The following is a 23,305-nucleotide window of genomic DNA, read 5'->3' on the forward strand; positions in this document are numbered from 1 at the left end:
TTTGAAAATGTATTTTAAACATTTATTTAAATGTCGCTATTACAACATGCAAGATGAAAGAAAGAAAGAAAGAAAGAAAGAAAGAAAAAGAAAGAGCAAGCAAAGCTGTAAAATGTATATAGAAGTAAATTTAAAATATGCAATAGAAACTATGAAAACCAATGACGTTTCTGGAATTTTTCTTCTAACATTGGTTAAGCAAAATTTGCAATCTCCTTTTCCTTCAGAAGACACAAATTAGGCTTTTCATAGTTTTTCTTTTTGTTGTTTTTTACACTGGGGTGGATCCAGCTGAATTGTATCTAGAACAGAATTACTGGAATCAATTCACCTTGCTATTGATGACAAACTTAATTTTGATGGATTTCAGTGTGTCTACTCTGAATATGAGTAAGTCTTGATCCAACTTAATGCCTTTTTGTCTGGTGCACACAAACATAAGTAAATCCCAGTGAGTTAAAACATATTTTTACGCTGTTTATATACAATTGAATAGTTCATTCTCTATGTACGTTTGATCAATTAAAGGAAAAACAACTTTAAGCCCTGATTTAACAATTTAAATCACAAGTTTCTATGTGATTTCTTTTCATGTAAATCCATTTGAAAACATGTGGCACTTTTAAATTGCTATAATCATGCTACTTGGCATCACACACTATAATAAATTCAATTATATTTTAAAATTATAACTATTTCTGAAAGTGGTTTATTATTTATAATTTTCTTAAGGAGATACAACAATTTTAGTTTAGTGCACTGAAAACATGGCATGTACAAGATCAAAATATTAAAAGGCAACATCAAATACAAACATGATACAAAATCCAAACTTCATCTGAATACAATATCCAAAGACTGGCAAAGTATTTTAAACAAAAATGATCTTTAAGGAATATATAATCTTAAGAACATAACATGGTGATCCCTTGAATGCATAAAAAATTTAGACTTGGTAAGGCAAGTGCTAGATACAGGCTCTAGACCATCAATTAATTGACCTACTGGGCCTGGAATCAGTAAGTGATTCAGCCCAGTATTATCACCTCTGGGAGCAGTTCAGTAAGGTCTCAAGAAGAAGTATTTCTTATAATCCACTACTCATACTTTTTAAATCAAAGGTGGCTGAGCTTGACCCTGGAAGTGTCTGCACACTGCATATGCTCTGTTACTGAGCTATGGTCCCCATATCATTTCTTCAGACCCCATAAGGAACAGAAAGGATTATTTACTGTACTTTATTCAAGAGAAATGCAGTGACAGCTTCCTCAGTACATTCGTGAAAAAATAGAAATATTTTTCTGTGTTAAAGAGCAACATAAATTAATACATAAAGAATGATCTAGAATATAAAATCAGAAGCACAGCACTAAAAAGAATGTGTAATGGGACTGTTGTTATTTTGTTTCTGATACAAAATAAATTTTCATGGCTTCTATTCGGACACCTATCAAACTAGCTGCAGGATATGTCTGTGTGCCAAAAAAGAAATGCTTCTTCATCATCAATGGAAATATAATTCAGAAAAGATTTGAAGACTTTTCTTCATGACTGATCTTATCTTCAGTATGTCCAAAGATTCATGTTCTAGTTTCTAAGCCAACTTAGCCTGGGAAAATAATCACCTACATTAATAAATTAAAATATTTATTTTATATGGAAAAGTTGTGAATATAGTTTCCAAAGACTTGTAATTTTACCCACAAACACTGTGCTGTTGGGGAAATCTGTCTTTTTTAGGATACTAAATGGTCATTGTAACCATACATAGTCATGTTTTTTTAATTACAGTTCTTAATTCTACTAAGCTGTACTGCTATAACTGATGAAGGAATAATTTTGTGAAGAGGGTTGTAATTTGTTAAGAAATTAAGTAACAGCCTCAGCTAAAGAAATGCAGAATGTGATTGCTCAATGTGGATTTTTATCTGATTCTATCCTCCAAAAAGAAACTTCTGATATTTCGAAGACCCTAAAGATACTATTTTTTTTGTTAACATTCAAACTAACATCCAGCATTTCCAAGATATAGACAGAAATACTTTAAAACTCCACTAGCATATATAAAAGAATTTAAAAACTCTTCTATTACATAAAACTAAATCTCAACACATGGTATGAATCTTTGGTTGTGTTTTAAGTCAAAAACACTGCAAACAGTGGTTTAAAATTGGTTATAAAATACTTGTAAGGAAAAGAACATAAAATTGTTCATAAATCCTATACATTAAATATAGAGACATCATATCTTTCTTTTACTTCTTAATACAAAATATTATACTTAAAAGTATAGCAACACTGTTAACTTATGACATTTATTTTCATAAGGAAAGTTCTGCATGGTAGAATTTGTAAGAAAATGCCACAAAAATTGGCTTATGGCTATCTGATTATCTATTATTGGAGGATTATCATATTTTAAGTAGCTTCCCCCCCACCCACTATGTCAACAACTAATGAATCTAAAACACAGCAAAAGAAAACAAACCTGACCAGAACATGATGCTCCCTTACATATGATGTATTTCTTTTCGGAGCATAAGATTAGGTGTTCTGGTAGGATTCTTGTTATTTTGTACATATGACTTGTCAAATATGACTAAATATGGCTTTCCACCATCACAAACACAGCTATTATTGCATTATGCCCTATTGAGGAAACGTAGCACCATTTAACTACAACATGAAGTGGGTGTAGCCTTCTGCTCCTGTAACTATTACATCCATCCATATCCGCATAGCTTCTGGCGATGGGGCCACCATATAATATATTCTGTCATGAGTTTTAACGCTGAAAGTAAGCAATGGATTAGGGCTCTGGAAAGAAAATAGATGTGTAATTAATGATATTATACAATCTGAAACAGATATAAATTTAATGAGTGAATGTCACTGTAAACTTTACATTTTTTATTCTTTTTTTTCCATAGCTGTGAAAGAAAGAACGTTTGGTATACACAGCTGAGGTTGAAATATTTTCATAAATTGAGTACCTTATTTTATATGTAATTTCATTAGTAGTTATTAATTTAGTTAAAATAAACATGTTTTTCAGTCCTAGCCCTGCCCTCTTAGGAATGTGGCTACTGGCAGTTAACATTCTTTCTCTCTCTCTTTCTCATACAAATACACTTATGTGACATACTTTGTCACATAAACATTGCCCTACACTGTTTGTATTGTTTGTTTTTAACTTTTTTTCCTGTGTACTCTTTGTTTTTTTTGTCGGGAGGGACTGAACTTAAATCAAAGCTGTCTTCTTTTGGGCAAAAAGAGAACATGTCCCAACACTATTGGTCATGTTGGCTGGGAGTTGTGGTTCAGCAACATCTGGAGGCTGCTAAGATTTTATCCATGTAAACTATCCAAACAAGGATTGTGAGCAGATTCCAGTTGAAAACATAATGCTATTCTGTAGTGGGTGGAATACTAGCTATCTACTATATTGCATTCATTGTATTTGCTTAAAAATTCTATGTGTGGGTAGAGAAGCAAAGAAACTAGCACATCACCATGATCTCTATAAACTTTCAGAGTCAGAATGTGTGTAGGATCTATAGTCTCAGTAAGTTTTCTGTTTTGGACAAAATTTTTTCACCTCAGTTTCATTACAGTAAAAAAGCTTATAAACTTGAATATGCAACATCTTGAGCATAATAGTACGTGCTTGATTCAAATATAATGTTTATTTGTAAAAAAATGTTTATTTTCAAAGGAAATATGATCTGAGATTAATGGCAACAAACTAATGACACTTAAAATTTAGCAGTTTCTTAGCATCTGGATAGTGCATCGGATTTCAAAGGATTTATTAATTCCCCTCTATTTTCCCTTATATATTTATATACTGCTCTTCAAACCACCATCTTTTACCAATTAAGTAGCATTTTCAACTGTAAACTGTGTGTACAATAATTAGTGTTTAGCCTACTTTAAACTTCAAAAATAAATACATAAATAAAATAGTGTTAAGAAAAGCAAGATACGCATCTTTTCTTACCTTACAAGCATTCTTTAAATGATCATAATAGACTTCTTCAATGGCTTGGAAATAAATTACTCCCTTTAATTTAGTTTCATGTCTGTCTACAGTAAGAGAAAAAAAGTAGGTTGAAACAAACAACCCATCACAGAGATTAAGATTAACATTAAAATCTCTATTTAATTTAAAATAAACTGAAGTTTTCCTTGGTTATCGATTTGATTTGATAATACATTAACATATCAAAATGTCAGTGAGGCGTATTCCTAATGGGGTATAGTATTTCTTATCTGGAACCTTTTCTCAGATGAATCACATAAAAGATACTGCCATATAACACCACTATTTACTTTGTCCTAAGATGTAAAATGTCAATCAATCAGTCGATCTGTGGTTGGTTCTAAAAACCACTGACCATTTGGTACATAGATGTAGTTTTTAATTTCTCTATCTCAAACCTGATAAAAGATTATAGCTATGGTTTGAAATACAGTATCTCTCAAGAGGAGAGAGAGATAGCACAAGCACAAAAGTCAACCACACAAATTGTGTTTCTCACAGGCTACACTTGACTTTTCATTCCTTGTTGTTAAGCCTCCTATTTGCTCCTCCCCAGTTTGTTGGTTTGCTATAACATCAACTATTGTAAACTGCCCAGTGCAGGAAAAACAGTAACAGGAAGCAAGCAGAAAAAGATCCAGCTTTTGGCAGATGTTGTGAGATTTTCCAGACTGCAAGTTGAACTTGAAGTAATCTTAATTTTCTAGCCAAAAATATGCATATGATTCCAAATACTGATAATGTGTAACAGAAAATCTTACAAAACAACAAGTATCCAGATCCTTAATTTCCAGAATACTGCCTGGCCAGACTCATAGCTTATGAAAATGAGTCCAGCAGTTTTCCATGTTTTTCTAGCCTGATTCCATCTATGCACACAGTTTATATTGGGCATTTCCTTGCTTCTAGAGAAGAATGTATAAGATCCAGCATATGAAGAATCCTAATTCTGACCCTTAGCTTCATTCCAAGATGTAAACATACAAGACTGGCAAGTAACAAGACAAACACACTTCAGTTACCGAAGTAGGATTTATGAATTTAATAAACTTAATAAAGTAACAGGAAGAATGCCATGTCAAACCAAGCATAACTCACCTGCATAATAAGAAAATGTTCTCTTGTTTCTATCAAACACAAACCATCGTTTTTTCCAAGTTTTAATTTTCCCTCCCATCTTAACAAGAAAGCCTCGGCAGGTCTTCTCAGTGAGTGAGACATGGTAACAAGTCTCTATGTTGTGGCCAGCTGTCTCTATGTGGCTGCGGAGATCAAAATCTTCCTTTCTGACTGGCAAATAACGGGTCAAAGGACGAGACTAAGACAAACGTACAATTAATATTGGTATTAAAATTTTATGTTCTCTTATTATTACGATTAACCCATGTTTCTTTCATAGCATGCATAAATCTGTCCCATTAAAACTCTTCCCTATTAGCATAAGCAACATTATGCAAAGTGCAGAAAAAATGTAAGTAGAATAAGCAAAAAGCATTAATGGTAGTAGACAAGAGGAAAAAAAAGGAAATGTAACTAAATCTAGTTTACAGCAAAACTACACACTGTGTATCATAATAGCATATTCTCGCATTGAAAAATTAAATTTATCATGTCATCCAGTGTGCTTCTAACACTGGGGGTGAAATTGCACCTAAGTCTTTCTGATCTTGGTCCAACAATGTAACCTATTAATATGTGTGAGACTTTTCCTCTTCCTTCAATACCTGCAATACCTGCATTTTCTCTATTTCAAACTACGTACCTGACTTCTCTGTTTTTCACGTATCTTAACTTCTTTTTCTATTAGTTTTTGTCGCTGACTAGTTTCTTCTTGTAACCTTTTCTCTAGCTGTTCTCTGCGACGCTTTTCTTCTTCTAGTGCTTTTTTTTTAGCTTCCATTTCTCGTTCCTAAAGGAATACAGACAATAAAACATAAAGGAATGCCCTCTTTTAAAAAAAAATACATCTTTAAAAACAAATTGATCCAATTTAAATATACGTTTGCTCATTCACCTCCCAGTTTCGGAGCCCAGGTGAATGAGGAGGAGAGAAATTGGCAAGAGTTTCTGCCAGTTCCTCCTCCTCCTCCTCAGATGCGGATGATTGTTGCCTGTCCATTTCGGTGTGTGTGCATGTCTCCCTTCTCCTTTCTTGTTGCACAGAGTGGGAACAAGGGGATTTTTTTTTGCTGTAGCATCTGCTTTAGCTTAGGGCTGGGCAGTGATTTTCATTTATTGTTTTCAACATTTTGACTTGATAAAAATGAGGGCAATCATGACTTGTCTTCAACACAGTAAAAACACAGAATATCATGGAAATAAAATCCAGAAAAAAGATCAATAATCATCTGAAAGGCAAGAACATCACATAAGGAATCCATTTACCCACTCTGCCTCAAGGCCTGGTGTATTTTTGCCTCAATTATAAGGTTTTCTATTTTAAAATTCAAATATTTCTGTCAATGTGTTTGGGAATTACTGGGCTATAATACTGAATATTAAATCTATTGAGACTTTTAGTTTTTAAAATCTATTGAGGTTTTAGTTTATATGCATGGATAAAAACTGAAAAATGGATCTGCAGCACAATTAAGAACATACCTACGTGTATAATCTTCAGGTTTACAACTATCATTAAGCATTACGGATAGTCATCAAATGTTCCTTCCTGGAGCCTTGACAACACTAAGTTTGCATCCTCCTCATAATAATCATTGGACAGACACCATAGAACTCAATAAAAATGGCTCTTAAAACAGATTTGAGTTTAATATATTCATGTTGTCATGTTCATCGTTCCAATGTTCTGAATACATCGTAACGTTTCGCATGTCACTTTCCTGATCCGTGCTTGCTGGGTGGAAATTTCCAGCCGTGCCAGGCTGTAATCTCCTTGCTGTAACTGTGGAATGTCTGTTTGGGTTATGGAGTGTGTTCAAGGTTACTTTCTCAGGCCGATGTGGGCAACGGTTGCTAGCACCTGGGAGGGGGTGGTTGCAAAGCGCGAGCGAGGGTGGAACTGGGTTTGAAGCGAGGGTTTTTAGTTTGTATTTGGCGCGCTTTTGCTCATTCTCAGCTTTCTTTGTATCTGCATACTATTCTTTCAATAAACCAGTTATCCTAAAGCACCTGCTTGTGAGACTGAGTTTGTCAGAATAGGCAACCATTACATAAAGCTGAGAATCTCAAAACCCTTATTCCGCTAGCCCCTATCCAGATTCATCTGTGAAGGGGAGCGCTAGCGAGGAACGAACCGTGATTGCAGGAGATGGAGAGCGAGGCATCGAGCGAAGGGGAACTGAACTCCACGGTGGTTAGAGCGGAGAAGGTACCCTGCAGCGACGCTCCGGGGGTCTGGGCAGAACCCAACCCCAACTCGAAGGAGAAGGAGGGACGTCAAAAAGTACCAGAAACGACCAGTACTTCGGCTGGTGACTACCTTACTTGGGAGGAGGAATTGGACCCTGGGGCGGCTCAAGCCTCCTGGAAGCGGCGGTACCCGCTGTCACTCAAGGTGGTCAGGAAGGAAGTGCCTGAGGGGTCCCCCACCCCTGATCGTATAAAAGTGCTGGAGGCAAAATTAGATTCGGTTGAATTCATGCTGAAGAAGATGTCAATGGGATGGGGGTCACCTGAAAAAGGAAGGGAAGGGTCCCGCCGTAGGCATTCCCCCTCACCGTCACCCCTACCATCCCCCAGAGGGAGAAGCAGGGTCCAGCGTCGAGGAGAGGGGCCCGAGGGTGACAATTTCGAGGTCCCCTCCGGCGGAGAGGCGCTCGCTAGGGGCCGTACAAAGGGCTGAGTGACCAGAAACTGCAGGACCCCCACCTTTCACAGTAAAGTTCGATGGGGACCCTGCCAAATTGTCCTTCTTCATAACTAATGCTAACAGTTATATGGAGGATTGGGAACAGGGGTTCCGGTCAGAGCGGGGGAAAATAAATGCCTTTGCTACCAAGCTGAAGGGGAGGGCAGCCGATTGGTATGTACAGCTGTGCCAATCGAACGCTCTGGAGTTAGAAGACTTCAAGGAATTTCTGTGGGCGTTACGGCAACATTTTGAAGACCCGCTAGCTCAGGAAAGAGCGAAGTGGGCATTAAAGGGACTGTACCAAGGGTCACGATCCGTGGCAGATTATGCGCTGGAATTTAAAGCACTGGCGGGGAAAGTGGAGGATTGGTCCCAATCCACGCTGGTGGAGATGTTCAAGGATGGACTGGAAACTGAGGTTCTGAAGTGGTCTCTGGGGCGTGAGGACCCAAGAACCCTATATGATTGGATTCAGCTGGCGAGCAGCGCTGAGCATGCCCTAGAGACGTTTACCCACCGAAAATCGATGAGAATTGGGAGATTCAGTAAAGGGTCCTGCACCTCGGCTCCTCCAGGGAAATCCAGCCAGTGGACCTGGGAGGAAGAGAAGGCGCGACGCTATGCGAGAGGGCAATGTCTGCAGTGCGGAAAAGAGGGGCACCGAGCAGCAGCGTGCCCGAAGGGAAAGACCGAAGACTGGCCGGGAAAGTCATCTGGAAAATCTCCTTCCCTACCAAGGAAGATGAAGGCGGCGCTGGCGGAGATCGAACCTGAGGAAGTCCCTTTCTTTGGGGATGAGGAGGAGGCTGTTTGCAATCAACCGGCGGGAAACGCCAGCCACCTGCTTTAAAGGGCGCCGCTGGGCAGGTGAAAGATGAAGGGCGCGATCACGCCTCGGTGAGTGGAAATTTCCCTACCATGACAGTGAAGGTGAAATTGGGGTCACGGACAAGAACTGTGGAAGTGTGGGCTATGGTTGATTTGGGGTGCTCACGGTGTTTAATGCATCCTGACGTGGTAGCTGCGTTGGAGTTACCCACATTTCCTTTGAAACGGCCCATGATCTTCACCCAATTGGATGGATCTACAGTGGGGGGGAAACCGGTGACTCACTCCACAGGGATGGTGGCATTGCAAATGGGAAGCCACTGGGAGAAACTGCCTTTTGTGGTAGCGCCTGTGGGGGGTCCGTTTGTCATTTTGGGGATGCCTTGGTTTGTTCAGCAAAACCCACACATAAATTGGGTGCACAGAACTGTGACTTTTGCAGATGGATTCTACAAAGCCCCTGAGGGGGATGAACTGGACAGCGGCGAGGTGGGGAGGGCGGCAGCTACAACTCCGCATCTCCTTACTAGTCCGCTAGACGAACTGCCGGAACAATACCAAGACTTTGCAGATGTGTTTGGCGAAAAGGAAGCGGATCAGCTACCACCGCACCGTAAAACTGACTGTGCCATAGACTTTATTCCTAATGCAAAGTTGCCTAAGCCAAAAATTTATGCTATAACCCAGAAGGAACTGGCAACGCTAAGAGAGTTTGTCGATAAAAATCTAGCCAGGGGTTTTATCGAACCAGCCAGTTCCCCAGTGGGTGCTCCTGTTCTATTCAGACCAAAGAAAGATGGGACTTTGAGATTATGTACAGATTTCCGTGGATTGAATGCAGTCTCAATATTAAATAAATATCCCATCCCGTTAATCAAAGACATGTTATCACATCTGGCAAAAGGTAAAATATTCTCTAAGTTGGACCTGAGGGAGGCATATTTCCGCATTCGGATAAGGGAGGGGGATGAATGGAAAACTGCTTTCAATTGTCCTTTGGGCTCTTTCCAGTATAAAGTGTTACCTTTTGGTCTGGCGGGGGCGCCTGGGGTGTTTATGCAGCTGATCAATGAGGTCTTGCATGACCATTTATTCAAAGGGGTCTTGGTGTATTTGGATGATGTGTTAATCTATACTGAAACCATGGAGGAACATATAGAACTGCTTAGACAAGTGCTCAGCAAGCTGAGAAAGGCTGAACTGTATGCTAAATTGTCCAAATGTGCTTTTCATAAATCTCAAATTGACTATTTGGGCTATAGAATTTCAGACAAGGGTACTGAAATGGATCCAGCTAAGATTGAAGCCATTCTAGCATGGGAGCCACCACGCACGCATCGGCAGCTCCAAAGTTTCCTTGGATTCACGAACTATTATTGCCAGTTTATCCAGGGGTTCGCAGGGATAGCGTTGCCCCTCACTGAGCTACTAAAAACTAAAGGGCAGGGGGATACACGGAGGGCAAAGAATCCTGGGGTGTTGTTGAAATGGACGCCCGCATGCCAGGTGGCTTTTGACCAGCTTAAAAAGCTATTCACAGCAGAACCCATTCTACAGCATCCCGATCCTAGCAAGCCATTTGTGGTGCAAGTGGATGCTTCTGATTTCTCCATTGGAGCGCTCCTGCTACAAGCAGATGAGTCGGGATGTTTGAAGCCTTGTGCTTATCTCTCCCGTAAATTCTCTGAGACTGAAAGGCGGTGGCACGTTTGGGAGAAAGAGGCTTTTGCTGTCAAGGCAGCTTTAGACACTTGGCGCCATTTGTTGGAGGGCGCTACCCACCCTTTCGAGGTTTGGACTGATCACAAGAACCTCGAAGCACTCAGTGTACCTCGTAAGCTCAACCCAAAGCAAATCAGATGGGCTCAATTCTTCAGCCGTTTTGATTTTAAGTTGAAATTTATTCCGGGAAGGAAAAACTTTCTGGCTGATGCACTTTCCCGCAGACCCCAGGATTCCAGCACTGTACCTGATGTAGTCGGTACACTGAGGACGGACCCACAATTGAGTCTGGCAGCGGTGACCCGCAGCCAGACTCGTGTGCAACAGCCAGACGCTTCAATTTCACCCCGTCCCGGACGTTTGCCAGTTCCCTCAGACTTGCAACAACAGTTTCTTTCCCAGTTGAAATCTGACACTTGGTTGCAAGCAAATTTACACACTGTTACTTTTGACCGTGATTTTGCTTGGAAAAACGATCGTCTCTATGTGCCTGAGACTTTACGCAAAGACATTTTACTCCGTTGCCATGATGACAAACTGGCTGGACATTTTGGGTTTGTCAAAACACTTCACTTGGTTAGACGCCAATTCTGGTGGCCAACACTAAGGCGAGATGTTAAGGAATATATTGCTTCCTGCCCTGTCTGCGCTGGTTCAAAACGGAAGGTTGGTAAGCCCCAGGGGTTGCTCCAGCCAGTGGCCAGTCCCTCTCACCCTTGGGAGGAGATCTCTATGGATTTTATCGTTGATTTACCTCCAAGCCAGAGGAAAACTGTGATTTGGGTTGTGAAGGACTTTTTCTCGAAACAAGCCCATTTCATTCCGTGCGCTTCCATTCCCTCAGCCCAGCAGCTTGCCCGCCTCTTTTTTGTACACGTGTACAGGCTCCACGGGAGCCCCTCCCGTTTGGTGACTGACAGAGGCACACAATTTACCTCCCAGTTTTGGCGGGCTTTTATGAAATTGGTGGGTACCAAACAAGCGCTCTCCACTGCATCGCATCCTGAGACTGACGGATCTACAGAGGCGCTTAATTCCACACTGGAGCAATATCTCCGTGCTTTTGTTAATTATCAACAAGACAATTGGGTCGATCTCCTGCCCTTCGCTGAAGTCGCCTACAACAATGCCGTGCATCAGAGCACTGGTCAGGCGCCATTTCGCATTGTCTTTGGCCAGGACTTTGTGCCCATCCCAGAGCTGCCGCGACCAATGTCTCCTCCATCTTCCCCTGCAGACTGGGCAGGGCATCTGGGGGACTCCTGGCCTCAAATCAAACAGGCTCTCGGCGATGCTCAAGCTGCTTTCAAACGCCATGCTGACAACAAACGGGCACCTCAGCCACCCTTCAAAGTTGGGGATAAAGTTTACCTCTCCACAAAGTTCATTAAATCTCCCCAACCATCTAAAAAGTTGGCGCCAAAATTCGTGGGTCCCTTTCCTATTGTGGCTCAAATTAATCCTGTTACTTTTAAATTAGATTTGCCTCATAATCTTAAACGTTTGCATCCCATTTTTCATTGCAGCCTGCTCAAGCCTTTCCACCAATCCGATCACTGGCACCCGCAACCCTCACCACCTGCTCCCATTATGATTGATGGGCAGCAACACTTCAAAGTCCAGGAGATTCTGGATTCTCTATGCCTTCGTTCTACTTCGCAATACCTAGTCTGATGGAAACATTTCCCTCATCCAGAATGGGTTGCTGCCCGCGATGTTCACTCCCCTGTTTTAGTTGACCATTTTCATGCTGCATATTCTACTAAACCTGCTCCTTAATTTGTTGTTTTTAAGGGGGGCGGTATGTCATGTTCATCGTTCCAATGTTCTGAATACATCGTAACGTTTCGCATGTCACTTTCCTGATCCGTGTTTGCTGGGTGGAAATTTCCAGCCGTGCCAGGCTGTAATCTCCTTGCTGTAACTGTGGAATGTCTGTTTGGGTTATGGAATGTGTTCAAGGTTACTTTCTCAGGCCGATGTGGGCAACGGTTGCTAGCACCTGGGAGGGGGTGGTTGCAAAGCGCGAGTGAGGGTGGAACCGGGTTTGAAGCGAGGGTTTTTAGTTTGTATTTGGCGCGCTTTTGCTCATTCTCAGCTTTCTCTGTATCTGCATACTATTCTTTCAATAAACCAGTTATCCTTAAGCACCTGCTTGTGAGACTGAGTTTGTCAGAATAGGCAACCATTACACATGTTCAGTATCAATGCTGAATTAACCCAGATTATTTTATGGACTTCCAAATATAGTAGAAGTTACTGTTTCTTTTAAAACATTATCCAAATCTAGTGTCTGGAACATTAATACTGTAAGGGACCACTGGATTTATTCTCTAAAACATATGGATGTTGCCAGGTAGGGGGAGTTATTTTGGTTTAGAAGAGCACAACTAAGGCCGGGTAGCCCAACGTTTATTTGTTTATTCATTACATTTATGTAATGCCTTTTTTATAAGGCAGGGTTTTTCAAACTGTGTTATGTGAAAGACTAAGGGCAAAAAACATTTTTTTAAAAGTTTACTTGAATGCAGCCAATTTTCTATCACTAGAACTTTCCAGGGGTTCCAGGAATTTTCTTTCTTCCTTTTTCATGGCTAACAGGTTCCATAGATTCAAAAAGCTTGGAAAACCCTGCTCTAAGGAGTTCAAGGCAAGGCAAGGCATCACCTCTCATTTATTTTCATAACAACTTTATATGGCAGGCTGCACTGAGAGGGTGATAATGACCTGAATCTCTCTGGTTCAAGTCCAATATTTCAACCACCATACCATACAGGACATTGATCTCTTTTTTACAATGCACAATGTGTTATTATAGAGACCTCTCTTGGGCCACATGCTCCATCATTAATGACCCTAAAAATAAGGGTATATCAAGCAACAACTTAATTTGCTTATTCTACCAGACCATTTCTGGACTATGCTGCATATTTCTGATTAATCTATAATAAATAAATCTGAGTAACTGCGTACTTTTAAATCTGTGCTGGCTGATCAAACTGAAATTAATTACAATTCAAGTCCTTACAAATTCTATGAAAATGTACTAATTTCAAAATGTAGTGACAACACAACTTCAACAACAGGATTGTCTTTGCTCTTTCTGTATTTACATTACCCTGGATTCAAGCAATCGTGTCTTCTCAGCATGAGCTTGTTTTAAAAGTCTTTCCATCTCTTCTATCCGCGCCACGTTTGCAGTACTGGCACTGTAACAAAAAGCAGTAACAACAAAAAAGTATTTGAGAAAACATTTCAATATAAAAAACATATTTCTAGGCTTTTTGTTGTTTTCTATGTATTTTCTTCACAGTGGAATTACTGATCAAAAGGTATCGTTTAGCTACCTGGGTTTTTCTTTTCACATATGCACAAAACAAGCAAGCAAACAAGTGAGCAGAAACACCTAAAAGAAGTAAAGTGGAATAACCGCAGAACAGCTTTCGTCAGATTAATATGAGAGACAACATGGGGAGTTTCAAGTGGACAAGGATTCCCTTGAATCTGTCATAAAGTTCTACTTAGGAGACTGATTATCTCAGAAGCTTCCTAGGGAATAAATACTATAAATGTAAATCCTGTTTGAAGCAAAACCATCAGAAGGAATAGTTTGTGGTACATTATCAGTTTATTATTTATGTATTACTTTACATAATACTCTTATTACTCTTCAGCTAAAGAGAGTTCCTATTATTGATGTCATACACTGGAAAATGCAACACAGAATAAGAGACAGAAGGAAGAAAAGAAATACTAGTACTTAAAATGGCATATATTGCAACAAACAGTTGAGGTGGAAACATTTCAGGTACTCAGGTTGATTGGCTGCTAGCTGACAGTTGAAGAAATAACTGAAGTAACTGGTCTTTAAGTAGGCAGAAGAGATGTAATATTCCTGCTTTCCTATCTTTTTAACTACAGTAACTATATATGCTTAAATAAATATATAGTTCTTGATATTGACTGGGTGCTTCTAAAAATAAAATGCATTTCTTATACTAGCTAAGCCCTACAACAGTACATTTTAATAAACTCATATTTAATAATCTAATATGCTTGTATGTCTAATTATTAAGTTGCATTTGCTGGAAAAAATTAAATATTGCCACAATGTACCTGGAAATATTATCTGGGGAACAGGCAGATATACTAGTCTCCATGCTGTCTGAGCTATCTAAGCTAAGCGTGTCAAAGGCATGGCCTTTCAGATTAGGATTAGGATAATTAAAGGTGTTCAGATACACATTGGATTCTGAGGCAGTTCTGCTGTAGAATTCAGGTGGCTTCTGGCTTTGATCCTCATGCATATGCTGATGGTTATAACCTAGAAAAAGAACGAAAGTGTTTGTTGATTTATGTTTTATATTATTGATGAAGGTATTATTTTTTATTATAAAATATACTTATTTTGAATATTATTCCATTCTGAGCTCTTATCTGGATTTGAAGCAATGGTAATTTTTATTAGTTTTCTCTAAGGAAACACTAATCTGCTGTACTGTATTTATTGTACTTTAATTTCTATTATGTATATTCCCTAAATGAGTCACTGGCTAAATTCACACCTTGTGCTATGTTATCAATATATTTTTTGTGAATATAATTTGTTGAATACACCACAATAATCTGCTTTCACATATTGCCCTAAGAGATAAATTTTAATTTACAAGCACAATGACCAGGTTCATGCATTATAGGAAAGCGGATGTCTCGTTTTAACTTTAGGTGCTGTGTGAATCCAACAGTGGGTTGATTCAGACAAAAGCATACACTTCACCTCCACTGTGGCTGAGATTAAACACAGCTTGCTGGTTCATTCAAATTCAGCTAATTATATTTTGATTAAAATAAGCCAGCTTAATGATTTAGGCAATATACTAAATGGCAATTAGTTTCAAGTGGAAGCAGAATCTTTTCTGGATCCAATGCTATATTATTAATCTAAGTAAACTTTCTTTGGATTAAATATATTTTCAGTTATTTCTCAGCAACAGCCTCCATAAGCTTGTCATTTTTCAAATTCTGCATCTTCAAATATTTCAAGTCTTTGAATGTAGAGAATTATAATTTAATTGTAGTTGTGCAAGTAAGGCCAAGCCATACTGTGCCCACCCATCCGTACCAGCAGGATCAGAACAGCACATTTCTTGCTAGGAGAAGTGATTTATGTCACTGAGAGGAACTGGCCTCTGGATAAGTCTTGAGAAACTAATGTTAACTATATTCCTTTAAAATGTGATCAATTTTTCAGTTCATCTTTCTATACTTTCACACAAGCTATGAAATGCATCCTCAAGCAGTATCACATTTCATGCACAGGAAGCTTTTGCTATGGAAACTATTATCAGGATATATTTTGCAACAATGGATTAAAATTACCTTTAACACTTGAGCTTTTGGAATGACTAACTGTTCCTTTAAAATAGAGATTTTGTTGTAAAGAAAGAGAAAGAAGAGATTACTATTATGATGCCATTTTGTGCTTTTTGGTTATAGATTATAGTTGAGGCCATTTAAATTATTCAATATTAATGGATTTCTTTTAGTTATTTTTTTTTACATGCAAGGAAAAAATTAAATGTATTTACTGTATGACAACTTTGGATATGTTCAGAATATATGCATTAAATACGGTACCTAAAGGCTGCACAAACATTATATATTAGAATAATTGTTAAAAAATTTTAATACACATTCTTCTTTAGATACTAGAAATTTTTATTTTGCTAATAAGGATTCTCTTTAGCAAAACACAGAACATTAGATTCTCAATTTGTAGGAATATATACAGTTCCGTTTATTTTAATTTTACAGACAGCTTGTGATGGTGGATGACTTTGAAATAATACTCTGGGCTGAGTCAAGGAAGCAAAGAGAATATAGAAAGAACAAAACTATAAATTTATGTACAGTTTTATTACCTCCATTAATCCAAAACTGTAGGACTGCAGGGGGAAAAAAGCTAACAGCTAATTTAAAGAGATGATCTTGGATCAATATTTTTGCAAATATTTGTAAGGTCACAATGTGAATCACTGTTCTATCAGTCATTTGTAACACCCAAAATTCAAAAGTATTGTCATGAGTGAGGATGGCGAGCAGGGGGCTCCCATTCAGGCTGTAAAGCGTATGCCTAGTACTGAGGAATTAGGTGGCCATTCAAAAAGACACAGATCGGGCCCACCTTAGTCTTTGGGGTTTATATGTCTGGGTTTTCCCATGCTTCTTCAGTTTGTTAGGATTCTCTGTTATGTAGCAGTAATAAAACACTAGAGACCTACTCCTTGTCTCAGCGTGGTTCCTGGCTGTTAGGACAAGTATTCTGCTTCTGATAAGGGAGGTTTTATTTATCTAACTTGGGTAATAAATGTTGAATAGGCTTCTGTCCCCTGAATTTAAGTGATCTTTTTAAAAAGTTGCGTGAAACAGTAGCCAATATTTGGACAACAAATTCTTTAAATTATATATTTTAGAAAGTAGTAACATGTCTAACAGTCATTCAGCTGACTACTAAATTTGCTGAAGGAAGATATTTTGACAGGCAAAATTATTCTGGAGTTCGATAAACCAGATGATGCCCACACTTTTAATTTTTATTTAGTCTGTGATCTTAGGTAAGATAGATGTGTATTTAATGTAGTATTCTGTAGGGAGCAAGACTTTTGGAAGTCAAAATATCAAGTGCTCAGAGATGCAGACTTTAGGCAATTTTCAATTTTTTTTAAAGGTGTGAGCTGATACTGTATGTTTGTGTAGAATGACTATACAATAGGAAATACTTATATCAAAATAAAACAACAACGTAATCTGATATTAGCAAGCTATCCCTGTAAAAGATGTATCAACTGTATATTATGTCCTGCTAAAAAATGTGTGGATTTGCTAAAAGAAAAGGTGACTTTAATATTTGTATGAAAATGAAAAACTCAAGTTAATGTCTCAATTCAATGTATCATTAATTCAAGGTACTGCACAAAACTGTTTTACAATTAAAAAAACCCAAGCAAGCTGAGTTAAATGGACAGTTGTCAGAAGCATATTGAAATTAAAATAGAAACTGTTACATTATTGTTGTTAATATCATAATCACTGTTAACAGAACAATGTTGAAATCACAACAAAAATTTCAAAGCTTATTTTTACAAAGAACACAGTCAAGAATCCACTTTTTTTATGGTGAATCAGAGATGCTTTTTATATGCTAATGGCAATTATTTAAATTGCTTTCTACATTTGCCAACCCAGAAAATCAGTGGTTGACATACTGCTTCTTCTGTATGCATGGTTGCCTTAATCAGTTAATAGTTTCCTATTACCAACTCAAGAGCATTTATATTTTTTTAAAAGGGAAAAAAGGAGGAATCAGTTAAAAGAGGAGAAAGACCACAGCATATTTTAGTGCTGTAGTGGTAACAAGAAATATCCATGAGAGGATATTTTCAGTTCATCTTTCCTTCAACAGAGTTATGCAGAACTTATAGGAGAATTGCCTTCCTTTTATTTAGACAGCCAAAACAGTAATTTGTATTAATATTCCTTCTCTACAGTCTTGTATTCTGCAAACAATACTCATTTTCAAAAAAGGAAGTTGGAAGAGAATCAAATTTCTAATGTGACTCAAATAACATACATACATACATATATGTGCATGGAAAAACAGCCTACTACAAATTTACAACATTGCTACTTTTATTAACTTCTGCGCCAGGCTATACTTCCAGTTGTGTGCACAGATATCTATCATTTATATCTTCTCTTCAAAATTAAGCAAGTATCAGGTTTATAAATCACTGTCAGGACATTTCCATGAAAATAAATACTGGTTATTACATAGATTTTAATATTTTTGTGATGACATGGTTCACCAATTGTGGTAACAATGTGACTAAGCTACAATTGTCTAGATTTGCCATCATAGTGTACAAGAGCTACGTGCAATGGGTGAACCTGGCTTGTTTTATCTGCAAATCCAGGCTAGATTTGTTAACAATGAAACCTGCAGTGTGTATTTGTATGCTTCCTTTACGTTTCCTCAAATGATTAATAAGTATGGGCAGAGAAGAACAGGATGTGTCAACTCCGCTACCTTCGCTAGTATATCCATTATCTTCAATCAACTCCTATCATGAATATGTCCTTACTGAATAAATACTTCCATTGGAATACTGGTCTGAAATGAAATGAACTTTATTACAGTCATAGACCAGTACTGGTCTGGAATCCTGATGGAATTGAACTCAAGAAAGCTTCCCCACTGCAGATCCCTCTCTACATCCATAGATTTGGGGGCAAGCCAGCAGGCATGGTCCTGTTTTCCATATTATGCCATTCTTAATTATATACACAGGGTATGTATGATTTAAACAAGAGATTGTTTAGATCATAATACTTTCCTAAAGTTTTTGAGTGGAATACGAAGTTCATAATTTCCACACATACTGTTTCTGAATGACTTGACAGTGTCCCTTCTGCCATTAGTAACACAAACCAAGCATATAGCACTACAGAGAATATTTTTCATACCTTTCTTGCCTTTACCTGATTTTAATAAGACACAAAGAGTTAATAGGAAAAAAATTCATAATTTTAAAAACATTAAATAATTATTTAAAACCAAATATTCTCACTAACATGCACAAATCACACATATGTATGAAGAAGTGCAGCCATAGAAGTTGGAGCTGGGAAAAGAAAGGTTGGCTGATTTCTCTTATCACAGATTTTTTTCTTACTTCAGCATATTTTGGATTACAGTCCTTGTCAATACATGTTATTTCATTAAATATATTTTTGATACTGAGTATAGGTTTCCTAAGAATTAAAGAACTCACTTCTCTTTGGGGGACACATCACTATTTTAAAAAGAAAAAAAAATCAAAAAATTCTAAATAGGTATCAGATTTGTGCAAGGCAAGTGCACAAATCCTATTAAACTTAGTGGACCTTACTTCTAATTAAGTAAGGTTAGGACTGTACTGTCTAATTTTATAATCAGAGAAGGCAGGTGAAAGTAGGGTTTTGTTTGCATTTATATTTTCTGTGGCTGTCATTAATCTTAATAAGCATAACAATTATACTGAAATACTTCCAATTAATTAGAGTTTCCCCACTTTGTCTTAAACATTAGAAATAGTTTAGAATGGCAGTGAAGATCTGACCACATCCCTTCCTATATATGGCTTCTAGTACGATAGGGTAGCCACAGGATTTGGCTAGGCACCAAAATGCCTGCTCAACAGACCAAATAAAATTAGGTATGCCTTGTGAATGAGATCTTCTGACTTCTACCTGTTATCTAAATGTTCGAGGTGCAGGAAGACTGAATGTCAGCATCTATAAAAATTTTCCCATGGTATTTCACTCTGTATAGGTATAGAATGCACATGTATATAGGAACATCAAATAATAGATGCAGAGATGGAAATGTGGCCTTGATTTTCAAGTTACAATGAAAATGAGATTTAGCATGGCAGTTATGGCACTACTCAAATAATAACAAAGCATCAAAAACAGCTGCAGGATTTAACTTTCAAGAAAAAAAGTTTGACATTCTGCTTCTGATCAATCTGAAAAGGAATACATAGTGAGCTACGTTACAGAATTCAACATGGTAAATGTGTGAACTGGAATCTTACTATAAGAAACTATTAAGACTATTCACCACATGCAACAATACAAAGAAGTAGACTTTGTCTCAGTGAGTCTTACATGTAGAGTAATGTAATTATCTTAGATGCTCCAAATCCCTTCTGCAAAAAATAATTGTCTTGAGAAAATGTAAGAGTCCATTACATTCAGCTGAATTAACTGTATGCATTTATTCAATTAAAAGAAATATGTACTTCTGTTAATGTGAAATAGGATTTGTATTAGGCTATTATTGCATATAAATATATGGAATAATTCTAAATACCTTTACCTTTATGTGTTCTCCTTGACTCCAATTCTTTGGTCATAGATCCTGAACAATGAGGAAGTATGCTGCCACAGCTACTGCTTTGTCCAAGTGGCAGGTGACTCTGCGAAAAATATGCCATTTAGGGGTATTGCTTTTTATATGTAACTTGTTCAAATAAATTTCATGTATAACTCTTGCTTTTTATTTAAAGAAGCTTAAGGCAATCCAGTTTAAGGCAGAACTTGCCTATCTCCTGGGGGTTTGAATCCAGGATAAATACAAGAGAGGTGTTCTGTGGAGTTAACCGTGGTTTATGCTCAGCATACACTTAGGGCATTTCTTTTAAAATTAATTGTACTGTATTGATGGAGAAGATGGAAACCAAAACAAAGCCAGACCATGCAGGTGTAAATATAAGGTATTCGTATTTATTTATTTGTCACATTTTTATCACCACCCATCTCCCCACTAAGGAGGAATTCAGGGTGGTTTACAATAGAAATACAATTTAAAATTCAATACAAACTATAAGTAATTTTAAATTTCACTCTGCAGTAGTGATTATCTGGTCAGTCTTTTAGCAAGGAGCTCTAGGGTCAAATTCAGTCCAGCCAGGAAGCAATTGGCTGCCAGTCTCTCTCATGGGTGGGGAGTTACAGGGGAATTAGGCAACCTCATGTTTGCTACCATAAACCTTTATGTGTATATTAAGGTAATAGAAGTTTATGTTATTACACTATGTAAATATCGATAATGTGATTTTAAGCACAATTATTACAAAGTAGAGAGAAAATTACTTTGACTAAACGTGCAAGGATTTACACTGTAAATCAGCAATCTGATGTGAGATAATGGGAAAAGGGGTGCGCCTGTGTGAAGAAGGTCATCTTTCAAGTCAATTCAGATTCTACTGAAATCAGTGGAACTTTGTAAACGTGAGCAGTGATTCCAAAAAAAGCAAAGAAATTCAGTTCCTGCTTTTCTCTGAGCTGTACCATTGCTTACCTTAACACTTCGTCCAAGAGTAGAACTACTGAAATGAGGTGATATAGGAGGAGCAGATTTCTTGCGGGGCAAAGTATCACTCATGTACAGGCCTTCTTTGTGCTGCTTCTTTCTCTCTTCCAAATTTCGGAAGTGCTTTAGATAAATAAAAGGGTGTACAATTCTACTGTGATCACATGCTATGAATGTTGTTAATGTTTCTGAAAAGTCATAATTTAATTTTAAAACTGAGCTGAAAATTGCTTGAGGCCAAAGACAGAATTCAGGTAAAAGAGAGGACATCTCCAGATCCACAGAAATTAGAGGACTGAAAACATAGCTCTTTAAAACATTTTTTTTTAACTATATGAATGATTTCCACAAGAAAACTAATGTAAATATTGTATTACAGGAATAGGTTCTATATTAAAGGGATCAATAGATGAGACATTTTACATGTTTTCTTATTATATTTGTCATAAATCCTCTCTTCTGTTTTATGATAATTGAATATAAGCAAAGAGAACAATATATTTGCACTGTGATAAAAAGGTTTTCAAACAAGAAAAGCATTTTTGACAAGAACAGTGGCACATATAATACATTCTGATATACAATGTTTGAACAAAAGGACAAAAAATTACAATGGTCTGCTGTAGTTTGTTTTAAATACAAGGTATAATGGAAGTGGTCATTTACTTAAAAGTAAGGAGACTTCATAGGGTCAATGTTCCTTAAGGTTAGTTTAATTTTAATGAAATGTATTATTGTCAACTGTAGGCTAAATGGTCATCTCTTACCGGATAAATCTAAGTCATGCTAAACCTATCTTACAGCTTATCCATCAATGTACCAATTTGTAATTGCTGGTTCCTTGCATGTAAAGGTATAACTAATTAGTTATTGTAGATTTATTTAACCTGCCTTCCCAAATTGTAAAGAATAACGGCTCTGAGCTGTTCCATCCAGAAAAAGCTAAAGAATGTAGTCTAAAATTGTTTTCTTTCCCGGGTAATCAATCCCTAGCCCCCGCTAAAAAAAAGTCAGAGACACCAGCAAGGTTTACCATGAAATAAAAATACTTGACAGCAATGTTCACAGAGGCTAGTTTCTACTTAAAGAAGAAGCCCTTTTGGCTACAGATAGGTCCTATGAATGTATTCTTAGCTTAAATATAATCTCAGATTTGCAACAGATTTCAAAGTGTTTTGTTTGTAGACTGCAAGTGTGCCATCCAAGGTTATTTCTGAAGCATTATTCATAATGTTTCACACCATATATATCATTTACTGTGCTGATATCAGGATTAGACAATATCCATTCAAAATGTTAATGAAGACAGTGACCTTTACAGTTAAGTTCAAATCATCTCTTTAACTCCTACTGTTTAGAGAAAAAGGCATGTATTATTACTAATCAGCATTGAATATGTCAGTTTGACATAAAACTGTAGGAGTAAGACATTGGTCTAGATAAAGAAATTGTGCATGTGTAAGAAGATGTGTAAGTGTGTGATCCTTTACTAAACGCATCTGCAAGTTTTCTCAACTAATGTAGTACCCAGAGCTCTGCATGCAAAATCCTTTATAAATGCTAAAATTCCACCAGTCAGTTTTAAGGGAAAGGCATTGGGCCCTAGATTTAGATCTTCAGTTCTCTGAAGAGCTGGCCAATGGCTATTCTGCATGCACTTTATCAAACTGGGGCAGAAAAGTCCATGCAAAGATAATCATATCATTATCAAGTCAACCTGCCTTCTGGCATGTTACCTGGGATTCCCTTCGGTGTTTCTTAGCTGGTAGAGGAGGTGGTGTATCAGGTAAAGGAAAAGGCTCTATATTGGCAGCCCTGACCTCAGGCCAGTGGGCTGGTGAAAGTTGTGCAAGAGGGCCAGGAGAGAGAGAGTGAGGAATCACAGATCCAAAACAGAAAGGTGATCTTAGCTTTATAGAAGAAGGAAAAAAAAAAGAAATGGTATTCAGAGTTGTTGTTTTTAAAAGTACATATAAGATGCAAATAC

The 23,305-nt window shown here is 37.6% G+C and overlaps 1 protein-coding gene across 3 annotated transcripts in view; it reads right to left on the reverse strand.

Moving 5' to 3' along the window:
- Positions 1-23,305, reverse strand: part of PHLDB2 (pleckstrin homology like domain family B member 2) — a 77,318-nt gene continuing 54,013 nt past the window's right edge. For all 3 annotated transcript variants that reach the window (XM_063305562.1, XM_063305563.1, XM_063305561.1), the window contains 8 exons: positions 21,307-21,441; positions 20,323-20,422; positions 14,520-14,727; positions 13,522-13,612; positions 5,805-5,951; positions 5,141-5,360; positions 4,001-4,086; positions 1-2,817 (listed from right to left, as the gene is read on the reverse strand). In XM_063305562.1, coding sequence (XP_063161632.1) covers positions 2,677-2,817; positions 4,001-4,086; positions 5,141-5,360; positions 5,805-5,951; positions 13,522-13,612; positions 14,520-14,727; positions 20,323-20,422; positions 21,307-21,441 — 1,128 coding nt within the window. In that variant the 3' untranslated portion in view covers positions 1-2,676. The remainder of the gene's footprint in view (positions 2,818-4,000; positions 4,087-5,140; positions 5,361-5,804; positions 5,952-13,521; positions 13,613-14,519; positions 14,728-20,322; positions 20,423-21,306; positions 21,442-23,305) is intronic.

The sequence above is a fragment of the Candoia aspera genome, chromosome 5 (genome assembly GCF_035149785.1).
Source record: "Candoia aspera isolate rCanAsp1 chromosome 5, rCanAsp1.hap2, whole genome shotgun sequence".
In the NCBI taxonomy this organism is placed as follows: domain Eukaryota; kingdom Metazoa; phylum Chordata; class Lepidosauria; order Squamata; family Boidae; genus Candoia; species Candoia aspera.